Source organism: Leucopleurus acutus (assembly GCF_964270905.1).
Source record: "Leucopleurus acutus genome assembly, chromosome: 7".
Classification (NCBI taxonomy): Eukaryota; Metazoa; Chordata; class Mammalia; order Artiodactyla; family Delphinidae; genus Leucopleurus; species Leucopleurus acutus.
The window spans coordinates 7,560,409-7,581,032 of record NC_139150.1 but is presented as its reverse complement, the minus strand read 5'-3'; the positions used below and the strand labels follow the sequence as shown (position 1 = coordinate 7,581,032).

At 58.2% G+C, this 20,624-nt stretch overlaps 1 protein-coding gene across 1 annotated transcript; it reads left to right on the top strand.

Moving 5' to 3' along the window:
- Nucleotides 1-1,943: 1,943 nt before the first annotated feature.
- Nucleotides 1,944-14,653, top strand: SLC27A4 (solute carrier family 27 member 4). The gene is made up of 13 exons (XM_082842013.1): nt 1,944-2,065; nt 3,386-3,552; nt 5,160-5,554; nt 6,829-6,987; nt 8,428-8,497; nt 8,605-8,696; nt 9,517-9,626; nt 9,896-10,105; nt 10,275-10,401; nt 10,959-11,096; nt 11,227-11,391; nt 11,482-11,628; nt 13,857-14,653. Exons 2-13 carry the CDS (start codon nt 3,392-3,394, stop codon nt 14,012-14,014), a joined length of 1,932 nt encoding a protein of 643 aa, XP_082698139.1. The 5' UTR covers nt 1,944-2,065; nt 3,386-3,391; the 3' UTR covers nt 14,015-14,653.
- The last annotated feature ends 5,971 nt before the right edge of the window (nt 14,654-20,624 follow it).

The window sequence follows — 20,624 nt, the reverse complement described above, 5'->3', positions numbered from 1 at the left end:
GTTCCCAACCCCTCCCTGCCAGCCAGGGTTCTCTGGGTGCCAGGCTGGGGCTCTTCGCAGGAGGGAGGGCTGTACCCAACTCCCAAGGCCTGAGAAGAGGGAGGCAGGGGGAGAGGCGAGTCTCTGCTGTCTGAATAAAGGCTCCTATCAGGTCAAGAGTCCGTTTCTCCTGCCTTTGCCCTGTGCTGCCCATGACTCTGGCAGCCTTGGGCCTTCGAGCACTGAGGGCAGACGTTCCTTCCAGCCTGAGCTGCTGCTGCTTGTCCCTTGTCTGGTCTGAGGTCGGGCAGACTGGGATTCAAATTCCCCACTCCTCCTCCGCTTTCTAGTAGAGGGACTTAGGGCAAGTCCCTTCACCTCTCTAGACCTGTTTAATCATAAGTAAAAGGGGGATGAAACGGCACCCACCTAGGGTTGCTGTGGGGGTGTGTGAGGTGATGCCCAAAGAAAGGGCCCAAGCAGGAGCTATTTTATGGTGGGTTTTTTTTTTGGCTGTGTTGGGTCTTTGTTGCTGCGCGCGGGCTTTCTCTAGTTGCAGCGAGCAGGGGCTACTCTTCGTTGTGGTGCGTGGGCTTCTCACTGCGGTGACTTCTCTTGTTGCACAGCATGGACTCTAGGTGTGCAGGCTTCAGTTGTTGCAGCATGAGGGCTCAGTAGTTGTGGCTTGTGGGCTCTAGAGCGCAGGCTCAGCAGTTGTGGTGCACTGGCTTAGTTGCTCCGCGGCATGTGGGATCTTCCCGGACCAGGGCTCGAACCCATGTCCCCTGAACTGGCAGGCGGATTCTTAACCACTGCGCCACCAGGGAAGCCCCAAAATTTCATTTTTAATTCCTATAAACATACCCTGAAAACTGTCCTCCTTCACTTTTAAGGACTTTGACTGGACTAAGGGATTAAGGAATCTATTTAAGGACAAGTGGCAACTGTGGATGCCCAACATGGTTGATTATCAAGGAACCCAGTTTTCAGAGGTCCAGAGTGACACAGTGGGTGGGAAGTTGGCAGATGGCCCAGAACTGGGTGGCATGACAAACGTGGTCACAGCCCTCAGGGTCCAGACCATTCAGAGGCCAAAGATACGTACGGGTCTCCAGATCCGTGCCCTTTGTGCCACCAAGTGTGCCAGGTTGCTTTCAAGAGACCAAGGATGGGAAGGGGTTCCTACGCAGCAATCCCTACACCAAGTTTATTGCTGTCCCAGAAGCACAGGTGCCAGTCTGAGGTCTGCAGGAGCCTTTGGGTCTTCGGAACCTTGTGGCCTTGGAGGCCATAAAATTTCCGAATGGAAGTGAAGGAGGAGCTGTCAAAATTTGACTCTGATGGGACTCGAACCCACAACCTTTGAATAACCACACGAGGCCAGCTAGAAGTCCAATGCGCTATCCATTGCGCCACAGAGCCAGTTGCTAGATTCTTTCCACCCGACTCGCCTCTGCCTGAAACAGCCTTTTTAGCGTTCTTCTAGGTGTGGCGCCGGGCCTTTGCTGAACTCTGCTCGGGTCCGGGCGCGGACTCCAGATTCCGCGCCAACGGTGCGGCGGGGGTGCTCTCCCCCACGTCCGGACGCCCAGGGATTGGGGGTCGGGGTCCAGGCAGAGCCCGCCTGCCTCCTCACTGCCCCGGGGGCCTCTGCTGCCCGGCGGGGCTGCGCGGCGCGGACTACAACTCCCAGCGTGCCGCGCGGGGCGCCGCCAGGAGCCGTCGCGCGCGTGGGACGGGCTGGGTCGGGCGGCGTAGGGCTCGCGGAGGCTGCGCGGCGTTGCCAGCTCTGCGGCGTGCTCACCCCGGGCAAGGCGCGGCAGGCGGCGGTGCCGGCCGGCGCAGCCGGTTTGGATTGCGGGAGGCGGGCGGGAGGCGGGCGGGAGACGGGCAGGGGAGGAGTCCCGCGGGCGGGCGGGCGGGGCCGGCCGAGCTGCTGGGCCGTGCAGGGCGCAGAGCCGGGGAAACGCTGCTGAGACTCGGCTCTGTGCGCCCAGGAGCAGCTGATGCTCCTCCGCGCTCCCCACTCTGCTACAGCAGCCGGGCCGCATCTGGACTGCGTGCTCCGCGGCGGGGCCGACACCAGGTGAGCACAGGCTAGGACAATGGGTCCCCGGGCGGGAGAATGTGCCCTACCGAGTCCGGGGAAGGTGGCGGTACCGGTCTGGGGTGGGGGGCGCGCCCTGCTGCTCTGTCTCCTTGCCGGGCGCTCTGCTACCCTGGCTTTTCTGGGGGTCAAGGCGGTCCGCAGTGACCCGGGATCGGGGCCCGGGAGATCTGGGCATCCCGTTCCCTCCTCGTCCCATCCCCCAGGTTTCCGGGACGGGTCCTTGTCTTTTGCCCTGGCGGGCTCTGTTAGTCCAGAGGTCTGAGGACCTTGGAGACCCTTGGCATTGGAGTTGGAGGCGCTGGTTCGTCCCCCTCCCGGCTTTTGCTTTTCGTGTGGAGGAGGGAGAGATGGTGTAAGGGTTCCCTGTGGTCCAGACCATGTCTTCGTCCTGGCTTGGAGAATCTCAGGCTACCTCATAGACGTGACCTTCAGCCCCTCCCCAGGAACAGGAGAACCTGAAGGAAAACAGTCCCATCTGCTGCCCCTTGAGCAAGTCTGTAAAGCACCAGGAATAGAGTCCAAGAGTCCTAATCTCAGCCCTGCCAGCCGTTCCTCTCCCCTTAAGCCCCAATCCCCTAAGATTCATCTGAGTGGCTTGCTGAGTGTGTTTGTGGGGGTGACTTCAAGCCCCTCTTCCTCTCCCTCAATCACCTTTCCCCTCTGTGCGGTCACCTCTCAGGCACCTCCAGGCTCTCACCTGTTTTCTCCATCGCCCTCTGTGGGCCAACAGAGGCATGGCACTGCCTGGACCTATGGGCAGGGACTGAGCAGGGCCCCTTCTCAAGAAGTTGCCCCTTTGGGTGTTGTGGCTTGGCCTGATCATCCACAGAAACTCCGTAGGTCTCTGGGTGGGGAGTCGAGCCCGAGGCACTCAAGTCAATACCCGCGTCAAGGCATTTTGGTTGGGATCCTGGATGTCAGGAGAGTGGACTGTCTTCTTTTGGTTGGAAGGGCCTCTGAGAGCAATTCTCATTACACCCATTGCACAGAGGGGAAGACTAAGGACTGAAGTGGGAAAGGGACTTGCCCAAGGTCATTCAGAGAGTCATAGGCAGAGATGGGACTTAGGGGCTAGAACCCAGCCTCTGACTCTCAGCCCTGGAACTCCTCACCTCAAGTCCCATGCCTCTAGCCTGACCCTTCCCGACAGCCCCAGAAAGGGACCCAGACCTCGGCTACCCTACTCAATATGGCCTCACTACAGGTTAACCCTTTGAGATGATAGTGGCCTGGTTGCGCGAGCCAGGAGGTAGGGGATCCAGGCATTTGGGTCCACTGACTGCCCTGTGCCCACAGGCCACAATGCTGCTTGGGGCGTCTCTGGTGGGGCTGCTGCTGTTCTCCAAGCTGGTGCTGAAACTGCCCTGGACCCAAGTCGGCTTCTCCCTGCTCTTCCTCTACCTGGGGTCTGGCGGCTGGCGCTTCGTCCGAGTCTTCGTCAAGACCGTCAGGCGTGATGTCTTGTGAGTACCTGGTACAACCCTTCCTGGGTTTCCTACACTATGCTGGGCTCCTAATCCCCCAAATCTCCCCAGGCCAGACCCTATGGTCTCTACCAGCACAGGGCACCCAGGCCCCAAAGGAGCAGTCTGTGTTCCACACCCTTCCCCTTGCAATAGTATGTGGTACCTCCATTGCCAAGGTCAAGGTCTCCTCCCAGGGAATCTCCTTAACTTGGTGCTCTTTAGCCTGGGGCAGACTTGGGGTCCTGGGACATACATCCAACACCGGGCGTGTTGAGGAGACATCCGTAAGGAGTCCTAAGAACATGCTATAACTTGTGAGAGGGTGAAGAAGAACCCTGTGGAGGAGGCCCTGTCCTCCAGTTGGCATGAGTCTGAGAGGGCACTGAGTTCTAGAGCAGGCCCTGAATCGTGTCAGGGAGAACCTGCTTCCCAGAGAAAGTCAGGGATGGTCCATGGGGATATCCTGTACCAGAAACACCTGCTGCTACCTCCTCTGTGAAAAGCGCTGAGCTGACTCTGGGGCCTGGGGTGGGGAGGGGAATGAGGCAGCCCCAGACCTGGGCCAAGCTTAGACTGGTCAGGGAGACCGGAGGGAACACAGTCAATCCCTAAACTGGCAGTGCCATGCGGGCAGAGACCCTGGCAGTCTTAATCACGGTAGTATCCCAGTGCCCAGCACCCCGACCCACACCCAGGACAGGTGGCTCAGTCTTTGTCAGTCTGAGTTGATTGCAAAAGGAGGTTTTGAGTGGCCACTGCAGGAAGGGTGGTCGCAGCAGAGAGCTGTGGGAGCGTGAACAAAGGGAGATGGCTTCAGGCCCGGGCCCTGGGGAATCAGAGGAGGCCTCCTGGAGGAAAAGCAGTTGTACTTGAGAGTCACCTCAAGGAAGTGGGAGTGGGGGATTCCAGCCAGAGGGCACGGCATCAGCAAAGGCACAGAGGCTGGGGGGCCAGGAGAGTTCAGGGGTCAGAGGTGGCACGGGTGGGGCAGGAAAGGAGGATGTTGCCAAGTGATTCCACAAACACTTATTGAACATCTACCCTGTGCCTGGCACTGAGCAGCGCCCGGGGGCAAGATGGTGAACAGGGCGGACCTTGCTGGGCTCACCGGGAGGGAGACGGGACAAATCGCAAACTCGTCCTTTTTCACTGCGGCAGTTATGGGGAGAGGGACAATACAGGGGTGTAGGAGGTCCAGGAGGAGGAGTTTGGACTTTGACTTGGGGCCCTGTAGTCGTGGAAGTCCCCAACAGAGCAGCAGACTCAGAGCAGAGCTTAGAGTGTACTTGGAGTTGAACTCTGGAGCCGGACAGGACTGAGGTTCAAATGTCAGTGCTGCCACGTTCCACCCGTAAAGCCCAGGGCAAACCCTGGCACCGGTTTCCTCCTCTGTACCGGGGAGGGAGTAATCGCCCGGGTCCCTGGTGTTATCGGCTCCCTGATGTTATCGTGCAGCATCAGTGAGCCGCTGCATGTATCGCTGCCCCGCACACAGGTGCTGGGAAAGGGGTGTCACAAGTGATCAGACCAGGGCCTCCGGACCCCCACTCCCAAGCCCAGCAGTCACAGCTCCCTTGCTCATCCCTCTCCCGCCCCACACCCAGCGGCGGCCTAGTGCTCCTGAAGGTGAAGGCCAAGGTCCGACGCTACCTGCGGGAGCGGCGCACGGTGCCCATCTTGTTCGCCTCCACGGTCCAGCGCCACCCGAACAAGACGGCCCTGATCTTCGAGGGCACGGACACCCACTGGACCTTCTGCCAGCTGGATGACTACTCAAGCGGCGTGGCCAACTTCCTGCAGGCGCGGGGCCTGGCCTCGGGCGACGTGGTCGCCCTCTTCATGGAGAACTGCAATGAGTTTGTGGGCCTGTGGCTGGGCATGGCCAAGCTGGGCGTGGAGGCGGCGCTCATCAACACCAACCTCCGGCGGGACGCGCTGCGCCACTGCCTGACCTCCTCCCAGGCCCGGGCCCTCATCTTTGGCAGCGAGATGGCCCCAGGTGAGCCCCGAAGGGGCAGGGGATAGGCAGGGAGTCCCACGGGACCGCCACAACCCCCTCCCCCCCCCCCAGCCCTGGGAGAGTCTGTGTGGCTCACCGGTTAAGGGCATGAGCCCTGGAGTCAGATGGCCTGGGCTGTGCCCCTGGTAGGCTGGAGACCCGAGTGAGACCCTGTGCTTCAGTCTCCTCACCATAGCACCTGCCTCCTGCTGTTTTCAGGGAGACTTCACCTGAAGTAATAACACAGTGGCCGATGCTAGGTGACCCCTCAGACATAATGGTAACTGTTCTTGTGACTAATTAGGCCTCATCTATAAAATGGGGACAAGAGTCTGTTCCCTGCTCTCCTGCAGAGCTTATGTTTATTGGCCACCGCGTTGGGCACTGACCACGTGCTGAGTTTGGGGCTTTACAAAAGCAGCTCTAATCTCCACTAAGCCTGGTGAGGTAGAGATTGTCATCTTGGCTTCACAGATGAGGAGACTGAGGTTCAGGGTGGCGTGAGGCACTCACCCAGAGCCACCCAGCTGTTAAGTGACAGAACCGGGGTTTGATCTCGGGCTTTGACCACAGTGTCCCTGTTCTCTCTCCCCATGCTGCTGTGACTGTGGAATAATGGGCAGGAGAGGTTCTTAAGATGCTGAAAGGGGAGGAGGAAAGATGCAGCAGGGAGCGGGGAGAGGGTTGGACAAGTCAAGAGGAAGCCAGAGGAGTTGTGGCTGTGTGGGCCAGACTGGCCTACGCTCAGGGCGGGTGAGTATCTGGACATGTGTAGTGCACAGGAGAGCCTGAGAGAAGGTTCCCACCCTCTGAAGAGGCTGGAGGGCTGCCGGCCTCTGACCCCCCACTCCTCCCTCCTAACCAGTCCCCCATAGACTAGCATAGTACAGTGGGTAGGGCCATAGTAAGCCTTGGTGTGAGATAGAGCTGACTTTGAGTCCCAGCTCCAGCACATTCTAGCTGTGAGTGAATCCCTCCCATTCTCAGCCTCAATTTTCTCATCTGTAAAATGGGCTGTTATTGGAACCTGTTTCCTGGGGTGTGTGCGCAGGAGCACGCATGTAAAGAGCCCGTGGCGTAGTTAGCCAGCAGCTAATGGGAGCCGTTGCTCCTCTCAGCATCTTCCTTACGACGAGGTCCCAGGTGCTTCACCCATCTCTCTGCCCTACCCAGCCAGCCTCCCCTGACAACATGCTCAGCCCCGGCACAAGCAGAGGTCCTGGGAACACGGGGTGTCCTGGCCTGCCTGCTGATCTGCCTTGTTTCCCCCACAGCTGTCCTTGAGATCTGTGCCAGCCTGGACCCCTCCATCAGCCTCTTCTGCACCGGTCCCTGGGAGGCCAGCGCAGTGCCCGCCGGCACGGAGCACCTGGACCCCCTGCTAGAAGATGCCCCAAAGCACCTGCCCAGCCGCCCCAACAAGGGCTTCGTAGGTGGGCCCCTCACCCCCACGGGGGAATTCTAAGATGGCCAGGGACAGAGCAGTGGCCTCAAGGCCTGGGTTCTTCTGTAAACTTGCTACGTGACCTGGAGTGAGTCATGTCACCTCCCTTTTCCATCCGGGAAAATGAGGACAGTGATCCTGGGCTTACTACGAAGGCTGCATGAGCTGATGTGTGTGAAAGTGCCAGGCACACAGAACGCAGTTCTTGAACAGCCTTCGTTGACGCCTGACTCGTGCAGGATCACGTGGAACCCAGGAGCCTGCCTCGCCTGAGTTTGGGCTGCGCTTGGACCAGGGGCGAGACCCTTTGCATGGTCACCCACCACCTGTTCAGTGCAGGCCCCTGTTGGTCTGTGATCCCCTCCCTGCTCTGGGCTGCCTCCCCCCGCCTTCTAGGCAGCCTTCCAGGCCCTCTCACCTCTCTTCCTGCCCACTCCAGCCCGCCTTCTGCAGCCCACGGCTTGCTGCATCGCCTGGGGGTTCAGAGCCTGGGCCAAGTTCATATCCCAGCTCTACTGCTTCCCGTGTATGACCCTGAACACCTGAGCTGCCCTTTGAGCCTCGGTTCCCAGAGCCATAAAATTGGGGATGGCAACAGAGCCTGTGTTTGAGGGTTGGAAAAGGTCCAGTGGAAAGCTAGGGTATGACCGGAAGTGCTCAGTAACTGGCCGTCATCGTCATTATCGTTTAACCTCTGCCGTGTGTGGATATGGTCCGCCGGGTGCTTTTTTAAGCTCCTTGAGGGCGGGACTCTGGCTGGTTGAACCTGGCGCCAAGCCTAGGGCTGACATACTGCACGCGCCCTGAGAACGTGAGATAGTTACTATATAACGTGCAGAGGCATTCCTGACCTCCTGGAACCTCCAGCCTGGTGGAGCTGACCTCACACAGAAACCATAACGTGACAATCCCTGGTCCTGGCAGTGGGGGAATACAGAAATGGTCAGTGGTGCAAAAGCTACCTCTGCACCCGGCTTCCTGCAGCTGACCCTCCCCACGCAGTAGGCATCACCTCCTTCGAGAAGCCCTCCCTGGTGCCACCTCCCCTCCCTGGAGCCTGGGTCAAGCGCTGCAGCTGGGCTTTGACAGGCCCTGTGCTTCCCAACACTCTGCGCTCAGTATTGGAAATACCCGTGTCCTCATCTTCCTGTCCCACTTGGCTCTCACCTCCACCCAGGCAAGGCCTGTGCTCATCTTAGTCACTGATGTCTCCCCAGGCCTGGCACAGAGCGAGGGCTCGGAAAAAGTTCGTTGAAGGAAGCAGTGCAGGCATTAGAGCAGAGAGTGGTGCCTGGGATCATCAGTGTAGGCTTTCTGGAGGAGGTGTGATGGGAGTGGGTGTTGAGTGATGTACACCTGCAGATGTCTGCCTGCCTGACTCTTTGCCCAGCCCTGTGCTGCTCCCTCTCACAGTGTCTGTTTTCTTCAGATAAGCTCTTCTACATCTACACGTCAGGCACCACAGGGCTGCCCAAAGCTGCCATCGTGGTGCACAGCAGGTAAGGGGAAGGTGCCCTGGGGGGAGGCCTGGGGATGGTGGGGCCTCGGAGCCACTCCTCCTGCCTTTCCAGCGGCCCACAGAGCCCTTGGCCCTCTGCCCTCCCAGGTATTACCGCATGGCTGCCCTGGTGTACTACGGCTTCCGCATGCGGCCCGACGACATCGTCTACGACTGTCTCCCCCTCTACCACTCTGCAGGTATTCCAGGCCTGTCCACTCAGCCTCCAGCACCCCCAGAGTCTTGGAAGCCCCACCCTTCTTGGCAGGCAGCATGTTGCAGTAGAAACATTTGAGCTTTGGAGTCAAATCTGGGTTCAAATACAGACGTGGGCATTGATCTCTGAATGAAAGTGGCCACACCAGCAAAAGTGGTGTGTGTGGCTGTGTCCCGCAGGGCACCTGGGCTGGTCTGACCATTCAGGTCGCTTCCACAGGTATGCACAGTCTTAGGAGCTGCTTGGTCTTAGGAGCTTTTAGAAAGACAGAGATGGAATAAATGTAATTCCTGCCCTCAAGGTGCTTAGGGTTTGGCTGTGTGTGTTTGGGGCAGGATGAATGATGGGACCCTATCCTGACTCTTAATACAAGAAATGGCATTGAGTATGGGGAGAGGCAGGGAGCAGGAGCTCAGTTCAAGGGAAGAGCCCAGTGATGGCCTGGAAGGCTTCCTGGAGGAGGTGCACCCAAGGCAGGCAGATGTGAGGTGCAGAAGCTAGGCGGGCTAGCTCAGTGCCCCCTGGCTGAATGGTAGCGTTACGGGTATGGGAGCAGGAGCTTGGGGCCAGCTCCAGAGGCCTCAGAGGACAGTCTAAGGATTGCGTACTCAATCCTATAGGCACTGGGGAGCCATGGAAGGTGTCTGACTGGCGAGAGAGATATGACCAGTTAGTGTTGGAGGGACAGGACAGGAGAGAGAAAGGGAAAGAGCCTTTGAGGAGATTGGGCTGTACAAGAGGAGGCTCTGGAGGGAAGGGTCTCCTGTCTACCTGACCTCTGAGGCCCACCCCTCTGCCTTCAGGAAACATCGTGGGAATCGGGCAGTGCCTGCTCCATGGCATGACGGTGGTGATCCGGAAGAAGTTCTCAGCTTCCCGCTTCTGGGACGATTGTATCAAATACAACTGCACAGTGAGTGAGAGGGGACGGGGATGAGCATCCCCGTCCCCTCGGGACCCTCCCGCCAGGTCTACCCAGGGACATCTGTCTGACAGCTGAGGGCAGCCAGCCATTTATTTGGGGCAGCACTCCCGTTGTTCAGATGGGGAGACTGAGGCCCGGAGAGGGAAGGGATTGCACAGCCAGCCCCTGGGGTAGTAGGGGTAGGGGCTTGGGGGGTTGGGGGGCAGTGAAGTAAGAGTAGCCCCAGGGGCCCAGACTCACACCAAGTCCATCCCCAGATCGTGCAGTACATCGGCGAACTCTGCCGCTACCTCCTGAACCAGCCACCCCGGGAGGCGGAAAACCGGCACCGGGTGCGCATGGCCCTCGGCAACGGCCTCCGGCAGTCCATCTGGACCAACTTTTGTAGCCGCTTCCACATTTCCCAGGTGGCCGAGTTTTACGGGGCCACGGAGTGCAACTGCAGCCTGGGCAACTTCGACGGCCAGGTGCGGCCCAGGTTGGGGACGCAGATGGACCACGGAAGGCACGGGTGGCAGAGGGGAGAGCAGAGTTCCAGTGTGGGAGTGTGGGTGCTGGAGGCCCCCCGCAGCCCCCAGACTGTCCAGTTTCAGGCCCATGGTGGGAGCAGCTGGGCCCGAGTCTCGGCCTTTGCAGGTGGGGGCCTGTGGATTCAACAGCCGCATCCTGTCTTTCGTGTACCCCATCCGGCTGGTTCGTGTCAACGAGGACACCATGGAGCTGATCCGGGGGCCTGATGGCGTTTGCCTTCCATGCCAACCAGGTCTACCCTAGGGTTGCAGTTGGGGGTGAGAGTGGGAGGGGCTGACTCAGGAGGGGGGTGGGGCTGGTGGGTGGGGAGCCCCATCCTGGTCAGCAGCCAGAAGTCATCTTCTCTGAGGGCTTCCAGGCATTTATTTCTTCATCCGTGCATCCGTTCAGTCACCGTCCCATCCACCCAGTCCCTTCGTGCACTTTCATGTTGTGGACCCTGGGCCCAGGCCGCCTCAGCCCCCCAGCTCTGTGCCTGAGTCCCTCACCTGCACGTGGTTGTCCTGAGGAGTCCATGTGGTACAGAACGTAAAGCTCTTTAAGCAGAGCCAGGGCCCTGGGAGTGCCGGCTCTGGTTAGACCGTCTGCGTAGGGCTTGACCACCCTGTCATTTGTTTGTTCGACTTTCCATCCATCTGTTCAGTGACCAGACTTTACCGAGACGCTCCCTGCCCTCGGGGCTCCCAGGGTGGGGCGGGGAGAAGTGGGCGTTTCTGTGGACAGCTGCAGGGTGCACTCAGTGTGAAAGAGACCCCAGGGCAGGTCTGACCCTGCCTCCCCTGCCCACAGGTGAGCCGGGCCAGCTGGTGGGCGCCATCGTCCAGCAGGACCCCCTGCGGCGCTTCGACGGCTACCTCAACCAGGGCGCCAACAACAAGAAGATCGCCAAGGATGTCTTCAAGAAGGGGGACCAGGCCTACCTCACCGGTGGGTGGGCACCTCTCCCTAGGCCTTTGCCGCCCCTCGGGTGGTGGGGGGGAGGAAGGGGCCTTTCGCCACCCTCTGAGAGCACCTCCCCGGGAACCCCCGGGACCCAGCTCACCCAGCTCCCCTCTAGGCGACGTGCTGGTGATGGACGAGCTGGGCTACCTGTACTTTCGGGACCGCACGGGGGACACCTTCCGCTGGAAAGGCGAGAACGTGTCCACCACAGAGGTGGAGGGCGCGCTCAGCCGCCTGCTGGCCATGGCCGACGTGGCCGTGTATGGCGTCGAGGTGCCAGGTACCCGGGGAGGCGGGAGGTGCCGGCGTGTGTGCGGAGGGGCCGCAGGGGCCATCGCCAGCCGCTCACTGCCCACTCTGCCACCCCCAGGAACCGAGGGCCGGGCCGGCATGGCCGCTGTGGCCAACCCCTCTGGCAGCTGTGACCTGGAGCGCTTAGCCCAGCTCCTGGAGAAGGAGCTGCCCCTGTACGCCCGCCCCATCTTCCTGCGCTTCCTGCCTGAGCTGCACAAAACAGGTCTGTCCCCACCCCTGACCCCAGCTCCAACTCGCAGGTGCCAGGCCAAGGTCCCTTCCTGGGTCCTTCTGAGAGGCCGAGGTGCCTGTCATTTTGCCTTCACCCACAGCCTTGCCAAGTGGTTGGTAACCTGACCTACCTGTGAGCAGACCCAGGCTTCAGGGAGAGAGGGTGCACCCATTCTCAGTGGGACAACTGAGAACAAATACCGACTGAGTGTCTAGTCTGCTCCAGGCACTGTGCTAGGCCCTGGGGGTACAGGTGACAAATTCCGGCAGGACCTGTGCCTTCTGGGAGCTTCTAGAGCAGCAGGGGAGGCAGCCACAGGATAAGGAATTCCAAAGATAAAGAATGGAATGCAGATCAAACTGACAGGAAAGTGAGTGAGGGGGTTGGGGGTGACTGGGAGGCTCCCCTGAGGAGGTGCGGTTTCAGCGTAGACCTGAGAGTGAGAGGGAGGGAGGGAGGGAGGACTTCGTGGGGGTGGGAGGCCTTCCGGGCTCTGGGAACAGCCACTGCGGAGTCCCTGAGGCAGGGAGGCACTTGGCTGCTAGAGGAATGAAAGGAGGCCCCGAAGCTGGAGCAGTGAGGGGTGGGCAGCGGCGTGAGGTGGGATGGCAAGGGCAGCAGGGGCCTTGTGGGCCGGGGAGGGGGGCTTGGACTATACCGGGGGCAGTAGGGAGCCACAGAAGTGTTTGAGCAAGGTAGTGACCTGGTCAGATTCCTGTCCTGTGTGGAGGCTGGGGGAGGCTGCAGGTGGCCCAGGGGGAGGGCCGCGTGGTGGGTCCACCGGCACACGGCGGGGTGGTGTCCTTCTGTCTGTCGGTCCTCTCGGGAGCTTCTCTGGGCAGGCAGCTCTGAGGCTCATGCCCTGACCTCCCCTCCACTCTCCTCAGTCCTGGCTGCCTCCAAACTTACTTAGGGCTCAGAACAGCCATTTTATTTGCTCGCAATTTGTGGGTCAGCAGTTTGGGGTTAAGTCCAGCTGAGTGTTCTTCTGTTGGCCCCATCTAGGGTCAAATAGTGCCATCGGGTGTGAGAGGGCCACCCTCACGTGGGGCTTCCGGCTGGTTGGCTCTGCAGTGATGTCCACAGAACGGTGGTGATGGCAGTGCGCTCTAGCTGCGCTCTGCGCTCTCCGTCACGGCAGCTACCAGCCCCGAGCGCTTGAAGTGGGACCAGTGTGACGTGGAAACTGAATTTTAAATTTCGTTTCATTTTAATTAAATTTGCGTAGCCACATATGGCCAGTGACTACCCACTTAGCGCCCGTCTAAGCGGCCCTTCCTGGGGTGGTTCTGCTCTGTTCCATGTGGTTTCTCCTCCTTCAGAGGCTAGAGTGGTCTCAGGGCACCCCGAGAGTGTGGGGATGGAAGCTGCAAGGCCCCTTGAGGCCTAGACCACCCACAACATGGCCTCTTCCGCATTCTGTGAGTCAGAGCCAGTTGTAAGGCCAGTCTGGATTCAAGCAGCCGTTGAGAAAGACTCCATCTCTTGCTGGGAGAAGTGGCCAGTCCACGCGGCAGAGGAGTACCTGGGGAGAAGCTGTAGCCATTTCTGGCATCTGTCACACCTGGGTTCAAATCCCAGCTCCATTGCCTACGAGCTGTGTGACGTTGGCTCAGATATGTGCCTCTGAGCGTCAGTCTTCTCATCTATATAGAGGGGCTAAGACCGTTGATTGAAAGATGCATAATTTATATTACATACTATTAAGGGGAAAAAGCACGAATTGAGCTATTTCAGAGATGTTGAAATCTGAAATCTTGTGCATCTTAGAATCCATAGAATATGGTTGTGCACCTGCCCCTGGGGTTGATGTGCAGATTGTGTGAGATCACGCCTGTACCTGGGAGGTGCTCAGATGAGGGGGAGCCATCAGGGAAGACCTGCGGTCTGGTCCTCACTCTGCTGTCACTCAGCATGTGGCCCTGAAAGAATAGCTTCTCTTCTTCAGGTCTCCGTTTCCCTGTCTGCAAAAAGGCCTGGGTAACTCGGCCCCTTCCCCTTTGCCGGGGCTGCTCTGAGGAGTGATACATAATGTAATGGATGGAGCCTTTGCAAACTGTAGAGGGCGGTGCCCCTCCTCCCATGCCTCCCCTTTCCGGTGTCCTCTGCAGCCCTCCTCTCCCTTCCTCAACCCTGGTGGGAGGGCGGGTTCTGAGAGCTCGGGGCCCTGCCCTACACCCTTCTGACCCTTCTTCCCCCTTGTCTTCTCCCTCCCTCAGGGACCTTCAAGCTACAGAAGACAGACCTGCGGAAGGAGGGCTTTGACCTAACAGTTGTGAAAGACCCACTGTTCTACCTGGATGTCCGGAAGGGCCGCTATGTCCCTCTGGACCGAGAGGCCTACACTCGCATCCAGGCAGGCGAGGAGAAGCTGTGATTTGCCCCGAGTCCCTCTGAGGGCCACCGGATGCTGGACCCAGAGCACCAGCTCCCACCCCAGAGGGTTCCTGGGCAAAGCCAGACCAAAGCAAGAAGGGCCTGGCCTCACAACCCCGAGGTGCCGACCCCCACCCCTCAAAACTGCCAGGGGACTCACTGCTGCCTCCCCCTCCCCCCCGAGGCTTTCTGTGAAAGCCTCATCTCCATGTTGTGTCTTCAGGGGGCCTCTGGGCCCCAGGCTGAGACTGAGACTGGGCCCCTCAGGATGATGTCTTAGGGCAGGACAGGGGAGGTGGAGGGTCACCAAGCACTCTCCAGAGAACAGGCAGCTTGTAAACGGGACCAGGGCAGAAGCCCCCAGACCCAGGAAGCCAGCAGAGTGGGCGGGGGCAGCAGTGGCCGTTGATCAGGTGTCCGAATAGGATCCAGGCCCTGGAGCCACTCAAGCGTCCTCAGCCCTGCCGGTGCCTCTAGGAGGGCAGGAGAGGGACTGACCTTTATCAGGCAGCCTGGACCTGTAGCAGGCAGACTGGACGGGGCACCCGTCTCATCCCCCTCTCTCTGGGTGCCTGCCTGGCTGTCCCTCAGGCAGGGCCTCTCTGTCTTTGTGGGTCTGTCCTTGTCCCCTCCTCCGTCTCCGTCCTGGCCTGGCTATGAAGGGAGAAGGGGTGGGGGGCGCTCAGGGGCCAATAAACTCTGCCTTCCTCCCCCTGCCCGTGTGATGCCACCTGAGCTCACCCCATCCTGCTCAGGCCCCAGCTTCTGCCCCATTCACTCCTCCATTCATTCGTTCATTTGGACTGAGGGATATAGCAGGTTATCTTAGATGGGGGGCAGTTCCCACCTGAGCCTGGCAGGGTGTTTTCACAGCATGATCTTGAGAGTCTAAACCAGCTGTGTCACGAGCTTGTGCGCTGGGCAAGTGACTTTGTCGTCTCTGTGACAAGGGAATGATCAGTTAGGATTCAGAGAGCTAAAGGGAGCCAGTATGAGGAAAGGGCTGTTCAGAGCCGTTGAGGGAGGAAACCCTAACCCAGCACAGGGTCCCAACTCCAGACCCTTGCCCATGCTGTTCCTTCTGCTAGGGGTGCATTTTCCCAGGGGGTTTGGCAGGGGTGCTGTACAAGGCAGAGCAGGGCTGCCTAACCAGCTGGGTAGAGTCTAGGAAAGCTTCCTGGAACAGTGTTTGCAGAGCTGTCAGCAGTGCCAGCGGAGGGCCAGCTGGCCCCTAGGGCCCAACCCCTGGAGTCGCACGCAGGCTGGAAATGTGCACAGCCCAATGGAAAGGGGGTCCACCCCAAGCCAGTGCAGCAGGCAGCGTGTGTGCCCCAGGGTGTCATCTTCACTATTTAACCCTCAGCACCGTCTGTCACTTGACTGAGGTCACACAGCAAGTAGTGGGGACTGGAATGCCAGCCCCAGCCCCTTGCCCTTCCCGCTGCTCCTTGGTGCAGAAGGCAACAGGAAAGCCAGATGAGCTTCCATTCCACGCATGCTTGTGGAGCCAACTGTGAGCCACACCCCAGGCCAGCAGCTGACTGGGTGGTGGGTGACCAGGGTGAGAAATCTGGGGTGCCTCCTGGGGGAGTGACCTTTGAAAGATAGTGGAGTCTGGTGCCACTCTTGGGAGAAGAGGGAGGCAGCGCTGGAGTTGGCCCCTGGAGAGCGAGGCTGATGCGGGTGGGGTTTGGGAGTGGCAGGCATGGCTGCAGTGCCCTAGTGTGACCAGCAGAGGGCGCACGGGTCCTGCAGAATCCAGTCCAGCCTTTGGCACTCAGCCGAGGGAAGCTGGAAGGAGGGAGTGCAAGTCCCCACTTCACCCCCAGCGGTACTCATCCCAGAGGACTCTGTGGTGGGCCTTTGATCAGGCTCCCAAGGGGCTGGACTTGGCTGACAGTGAAGCTTTGTGTCTTTAACCCGCAGCAATGACTGCTCTCCGACGGGAAGGAGCCCCCCAGTGGTCCCTGTTCCTTTCCCCTGGTTGAACACAGTCACCCAGAGGCAGTAAGGAGTGGTGGTTAAAAGCTCCTGCTGAGGAGCCGGTCAGGCCTGAGTTCAAGTCCATTTGCCAGGCTAGGCCTCAGTTTCCTCTCCCATAAATGGTGGTCTAGGAATCCCTACCTCGGGACAATTGTGAACGTGTAATGAGATCGTGCTTGGAAATCTCTCAGCACGGGGTCTGATGCTGATAGCTGTGCAGTATGTGGTAGTTAAAAGAAAAAAGGAGCAGTGTTGAGGTGTTAAGACCCCAGACTAGGCCCGTTTCCCACTTCTGCACCAGCAGCCGCCCCCAGCCCCTCCATGAAGGGACGGGGATGGCGGGCCCCTGGGCCTTGCAGCTCTCCTGTCTCATCCCAAACCATGGCTGTGTGAGTCATCCCCCGCCACCCCCTACCCCCCCACCCCCACCCCCCGGGCCTGCAGTCGGTGCTCAATACCTGCTTGTGAAGTTAAGGATAGCTACTGTTTACTGGGCATTTCCTGACATTTACATAGCACTTCACAGTTTACAAAGCACTGTGTAAGTACATCAACGGAGCAGATGCTAAAGCCCTACTCTGTGCAGGGGGTCGGGGCATGGTCAGATCTGCCCTCAGGGAGCCCACTATCTGGGGGCAGAGGAGAGGGTCCTAGCCAGTCAAGAAGCAAAGGGTGTGTGCTTAGCTGCACCCTAACCCAGAGCCCGGGTCGGCGTGTGGGGTAGGTGAGGAAGTCGCGTTTCATGGTCACAGAGGCCATGTGAAGAGTCATCCAAGAATGGGAGAGGGAAGAATGGCCCAGACAGAAGGATCCACAAAACATAAAGGCCTGGAGGTGAAGGGCAGGGAAGGGCGAGCAGGGCGGATGAAAGAAGGGCAGTGAGGCTGCAGCGGTGGGACTGGGGGGAGAGTTGAGGCAAGGTATGCAGAGTGAATCCTTTGTGGGCGTTTCTTGCACACTTGAGGACTGGGGGCTCAGCTAGGAAATCCTTGTATCAGGCCAAACCCATTGCCTTCGACTTGCTGACAGCCACCACGTGTGGAGCACTTCCTATGTGCAGGACGTGAGGCCAAGCACTTGATGTGCGTTATTTCATTAAATCCATCACACAGAGCAGCTACAATTTTTACCCGCACTCCACAGATGAGGAATCTGAGGCTCAGAGAAGCTAAGTCTCTCCACAGACCACAGGGCCTGTGAATAGCAGTGCTGGGATGCAAGCCCCCTTCCCAGAGCCTCAGTGTTCCCATCTGCAGGCTGGGCCGGGGAGGCTGGAAGGGGCCTGCCTTGAGCGTCCCAGAGGTCCTACCACCCTTAGACAGGCGAGTGGCTGCCCAGGCCAGTGCTTGGTGTATCACTTTCAATCCCTGGGAAGAAGGTTAAATACCTCTGAGGGGCCTATTGAGGCGCTGGCGGCAAGGGAAGGGGCGACCGAGTGACTTTCAAAGGGGCCTGAATGCGTGGCCAGCCCCTCCCCTGGAGGAGGGGGCCCTGCTTCCTCCCGGCCTAATGATATTCTGGGCTCAGCCCTCATCTTTGGCGGCAGTTTAACCCGAGCCGGGGAGGATTTCTTTCTCACTGATCTCAGCTTGACACCCAATTAGCACAAGAATGGGAGGTGGAAGCCTGCAAGAGGCGCCTCCCAGCCTCCCGGGGCGCACGAGGGGAGCAGGCGGGGAGACAAAGGGCAGCGGGCAGGGGGGCCCCCGCGCCCTCGTCTCCCCTGCAGACCCCGCCATTGTCTCCCTAGGAGCTTCAGAGGGGATGGAGACCAACACTCGGCTAGCCGGCCTGCTGGAGGGACAGGGTTGGGGCCCAAGCCCCTCTTCTGCCTGGATCCCAGGGGAAGGCATTTGGGTGAGCCAAGCCCAACAGGACGCAGCGAGGGTCAGGGATCCTGAAGGCGCAACAACCTGGGGTCGAGGCCTGACGCGTAGGGGTCCGTGAACAAGTCACCGGTTCTCAGCCTCAGTTTTCACATTTGAAAAATGGCGCTAATAGTAGCTCCTGTGAGGCATCAATCAGGTCATGCATGTGAAGCTCCTGGCAGAGGCAGAGTGGGGGTCAGTACTCGCTGAATGAGTATAACATGTTAAACTGTTATTGTTACTAATTAGGAGGTTGAGTAGGGTAGGCTTGGGGTCAGGAGAAAGGACTTTCTAAGAATGAGAGCCAGGCATTGAGTGCGCTGACTTACCGAGAAGTGAGCTCCCAGTCTCTGGGGCTTTGCCAGGAGAAGCTGGAGGCCCCCCTGCCTGTTGAAATGTGGGAAGGGTTCCCACTCCTCTGGCATCCCTACATGCCCTCTCCTGCCCACCTCCACCTCCCACAATTCCTTGGGACTTGGGCTTCGATGTGACTTCCTCTGGGAAGGCTTGCCTAACCCCAGGGCTGGACAGGGCCCTCCTCCATGTTCCCAGCACCAGCATTGGACCTGGCACTTAATAGGTGCTCAGTGAATGTTTGTCAAATGGATGAAGCTTTTCAAAAGCTCCTTAGCTTTCCCATTCCAGCCTCAGAAGGCAGCGGTTCACAGGGTTAGAGGATATTCAACTCATAGAGGTGGGCTAAAGTCAGAGGCCTTTACATTGTCAGCAAAGAGAAGACATTAAATGGCTTTGAGCAGGGGATTGATATGTGTTTGCTCATGCATTCATTCATTAACTCATTCAGCAAGCACCTACCAGATCTGTACAATGTATGAAGCTCTTTATTATGAGCTAAGGCTCTAGGATGAATCAGGCAAGGTTTCTAGAGCTCAGCCCTTGGAGGAGCCGGTGGAAATATCTTAGAGTGTGTGTGTGTGTGTGTGTGTGTGTGTGCGTGTTAATACCTCACTGTGCTGCTTGTGGGATCTTAGTTCCCCAACCAGGGATCGAACCCAGGCCCTTCGCAGTGAAAGTGCAGACTCCTAACCACTGGACCGCCAGGGAATTCCCTAGAATATTTTTGCTGAAAAGACCTTAAGAGATCATTTGGTCCCAAAACCTTCTTTACAGATTGGGGAGACTGAGTTTCACAGTTTCCACTGGGGCCTTTCCATTTACCACAGGATTCTTCTGTGCTTTTCGAGGACCAGGGCTGTCTCATTTGCCCTCATTTTGCCAGTGACCTGGAACCGTGCCTGATACACGGAAGGTGCTCAGGGATGTGGAGTCGAATTATACAAGGAAGCCAAGGCCAGAGGGAGGGAGTGGGAGGCAGGCAGGCCAGAGAAGTAGGTGTAGGTGAGAGGTGATGGGGGTGGCAGTGGTGGAAGAACGGAAGAACGTGGGCTTGCAAAATCAGCTTAGCAAGGAGACGAGTCCAAATGTGGTGACTGTCTGGGTGTGGAAGAGAATTAAGAACAATGCCCAAGGTGTCTTGCTGGGTGTTTCCATGGATGGCAGTGGTATCCTTGAGATGGGGAACAGGGGGAGCCCGTTTTAGGATGCGAGGCACTGTGCCAAGAACTCACTTAGTTCTGACTGCAACCCTATGGGGGCTGTTACTGTCTTCATTTTACAGATGAGGAAACTGAGACACAAAGACGTTAGGGACTTAACCAAAGACACAGTAGGAAGTGGTGGGACCTGGATGTAAAGCCGGCAGTTGAACTCCCAGCTCTTAGTGATGACTACATCCTTATATCCACCCTTAACCACCAGGCTACCCCACCTTCTCTACTAATGCTTGGTTCGATTTTGGAAGTGTGGTTTAGATGCCCTGGGAGATCCACTTCACCCCTTTTGTGCCCTGGGCTTTTGTAACAGGCTGCAGTGGTCTCCCTGTCTCTTTCCCTGTTCCCCCCAAACGTTCTCCACACTGCAGCCAGGAAGGTTTTTTGTTTTTTTTTAATACATTTATTTATTTGTTTATTTTCGTTGCTGCGAGCGGGCTTTCTCTAGTTGTGGTGAGCGGGGGCTACTGTTCATTGCGGTGCGTGGGCTTCTCATTGCAGTGGCTTCTGTTGTTGTGGAGCATGGGCTCTAGGTGCGCAGGCTTCAGTAGTTGTGGCGCGTGGGCTCAGTAGTTGTGGCGCACGGGCTTAGTTGCTCTGACACATGTGGGATCTCAGACCAGGGCTCGAACCCATGTCCCCTGCGTTGACAGGCAGATTCTTAACCATTGTGCCACCAGGGAAGCCCGGATATTTTTAAATATGTTTATGTATGTATGTATTTATTTATATGCCACGCCTCACAGTATGCAGAATCTTAATTCCCCGACCAGGGATTGAAACCGCATCCCCTGTAGTGGTAGCACAGAGTCTTAACCACTGGACCACTAGGGAAGTCCCAGGAAGGATATTTTTATTTTATTTTATTTTTTATTTTTTTTTGGAAGGATATTTTAAAACACAGTTCTAATAATGTCACACACACACACACACACACACACACACACACACACACACACACACACGCCCCACCCCAAAATCCTTCCAAGGTCTACCATTGCTTTTAGAATAGAGACTGAAATTCTTACCTGGCCCGCAAGGCATGATTTGGCCCCTGCCCACCTTTCTAGCCTCATCTCTTACCAGGCCCTCTGTTCCCCAATTTCCACCTTCTCTTGGTGTTCCAGCACGTTCTCCCACCCAGAGTCTTTGCACGGTCTGTTCTCGCTGGAATGCTCCCAGAGGTTTT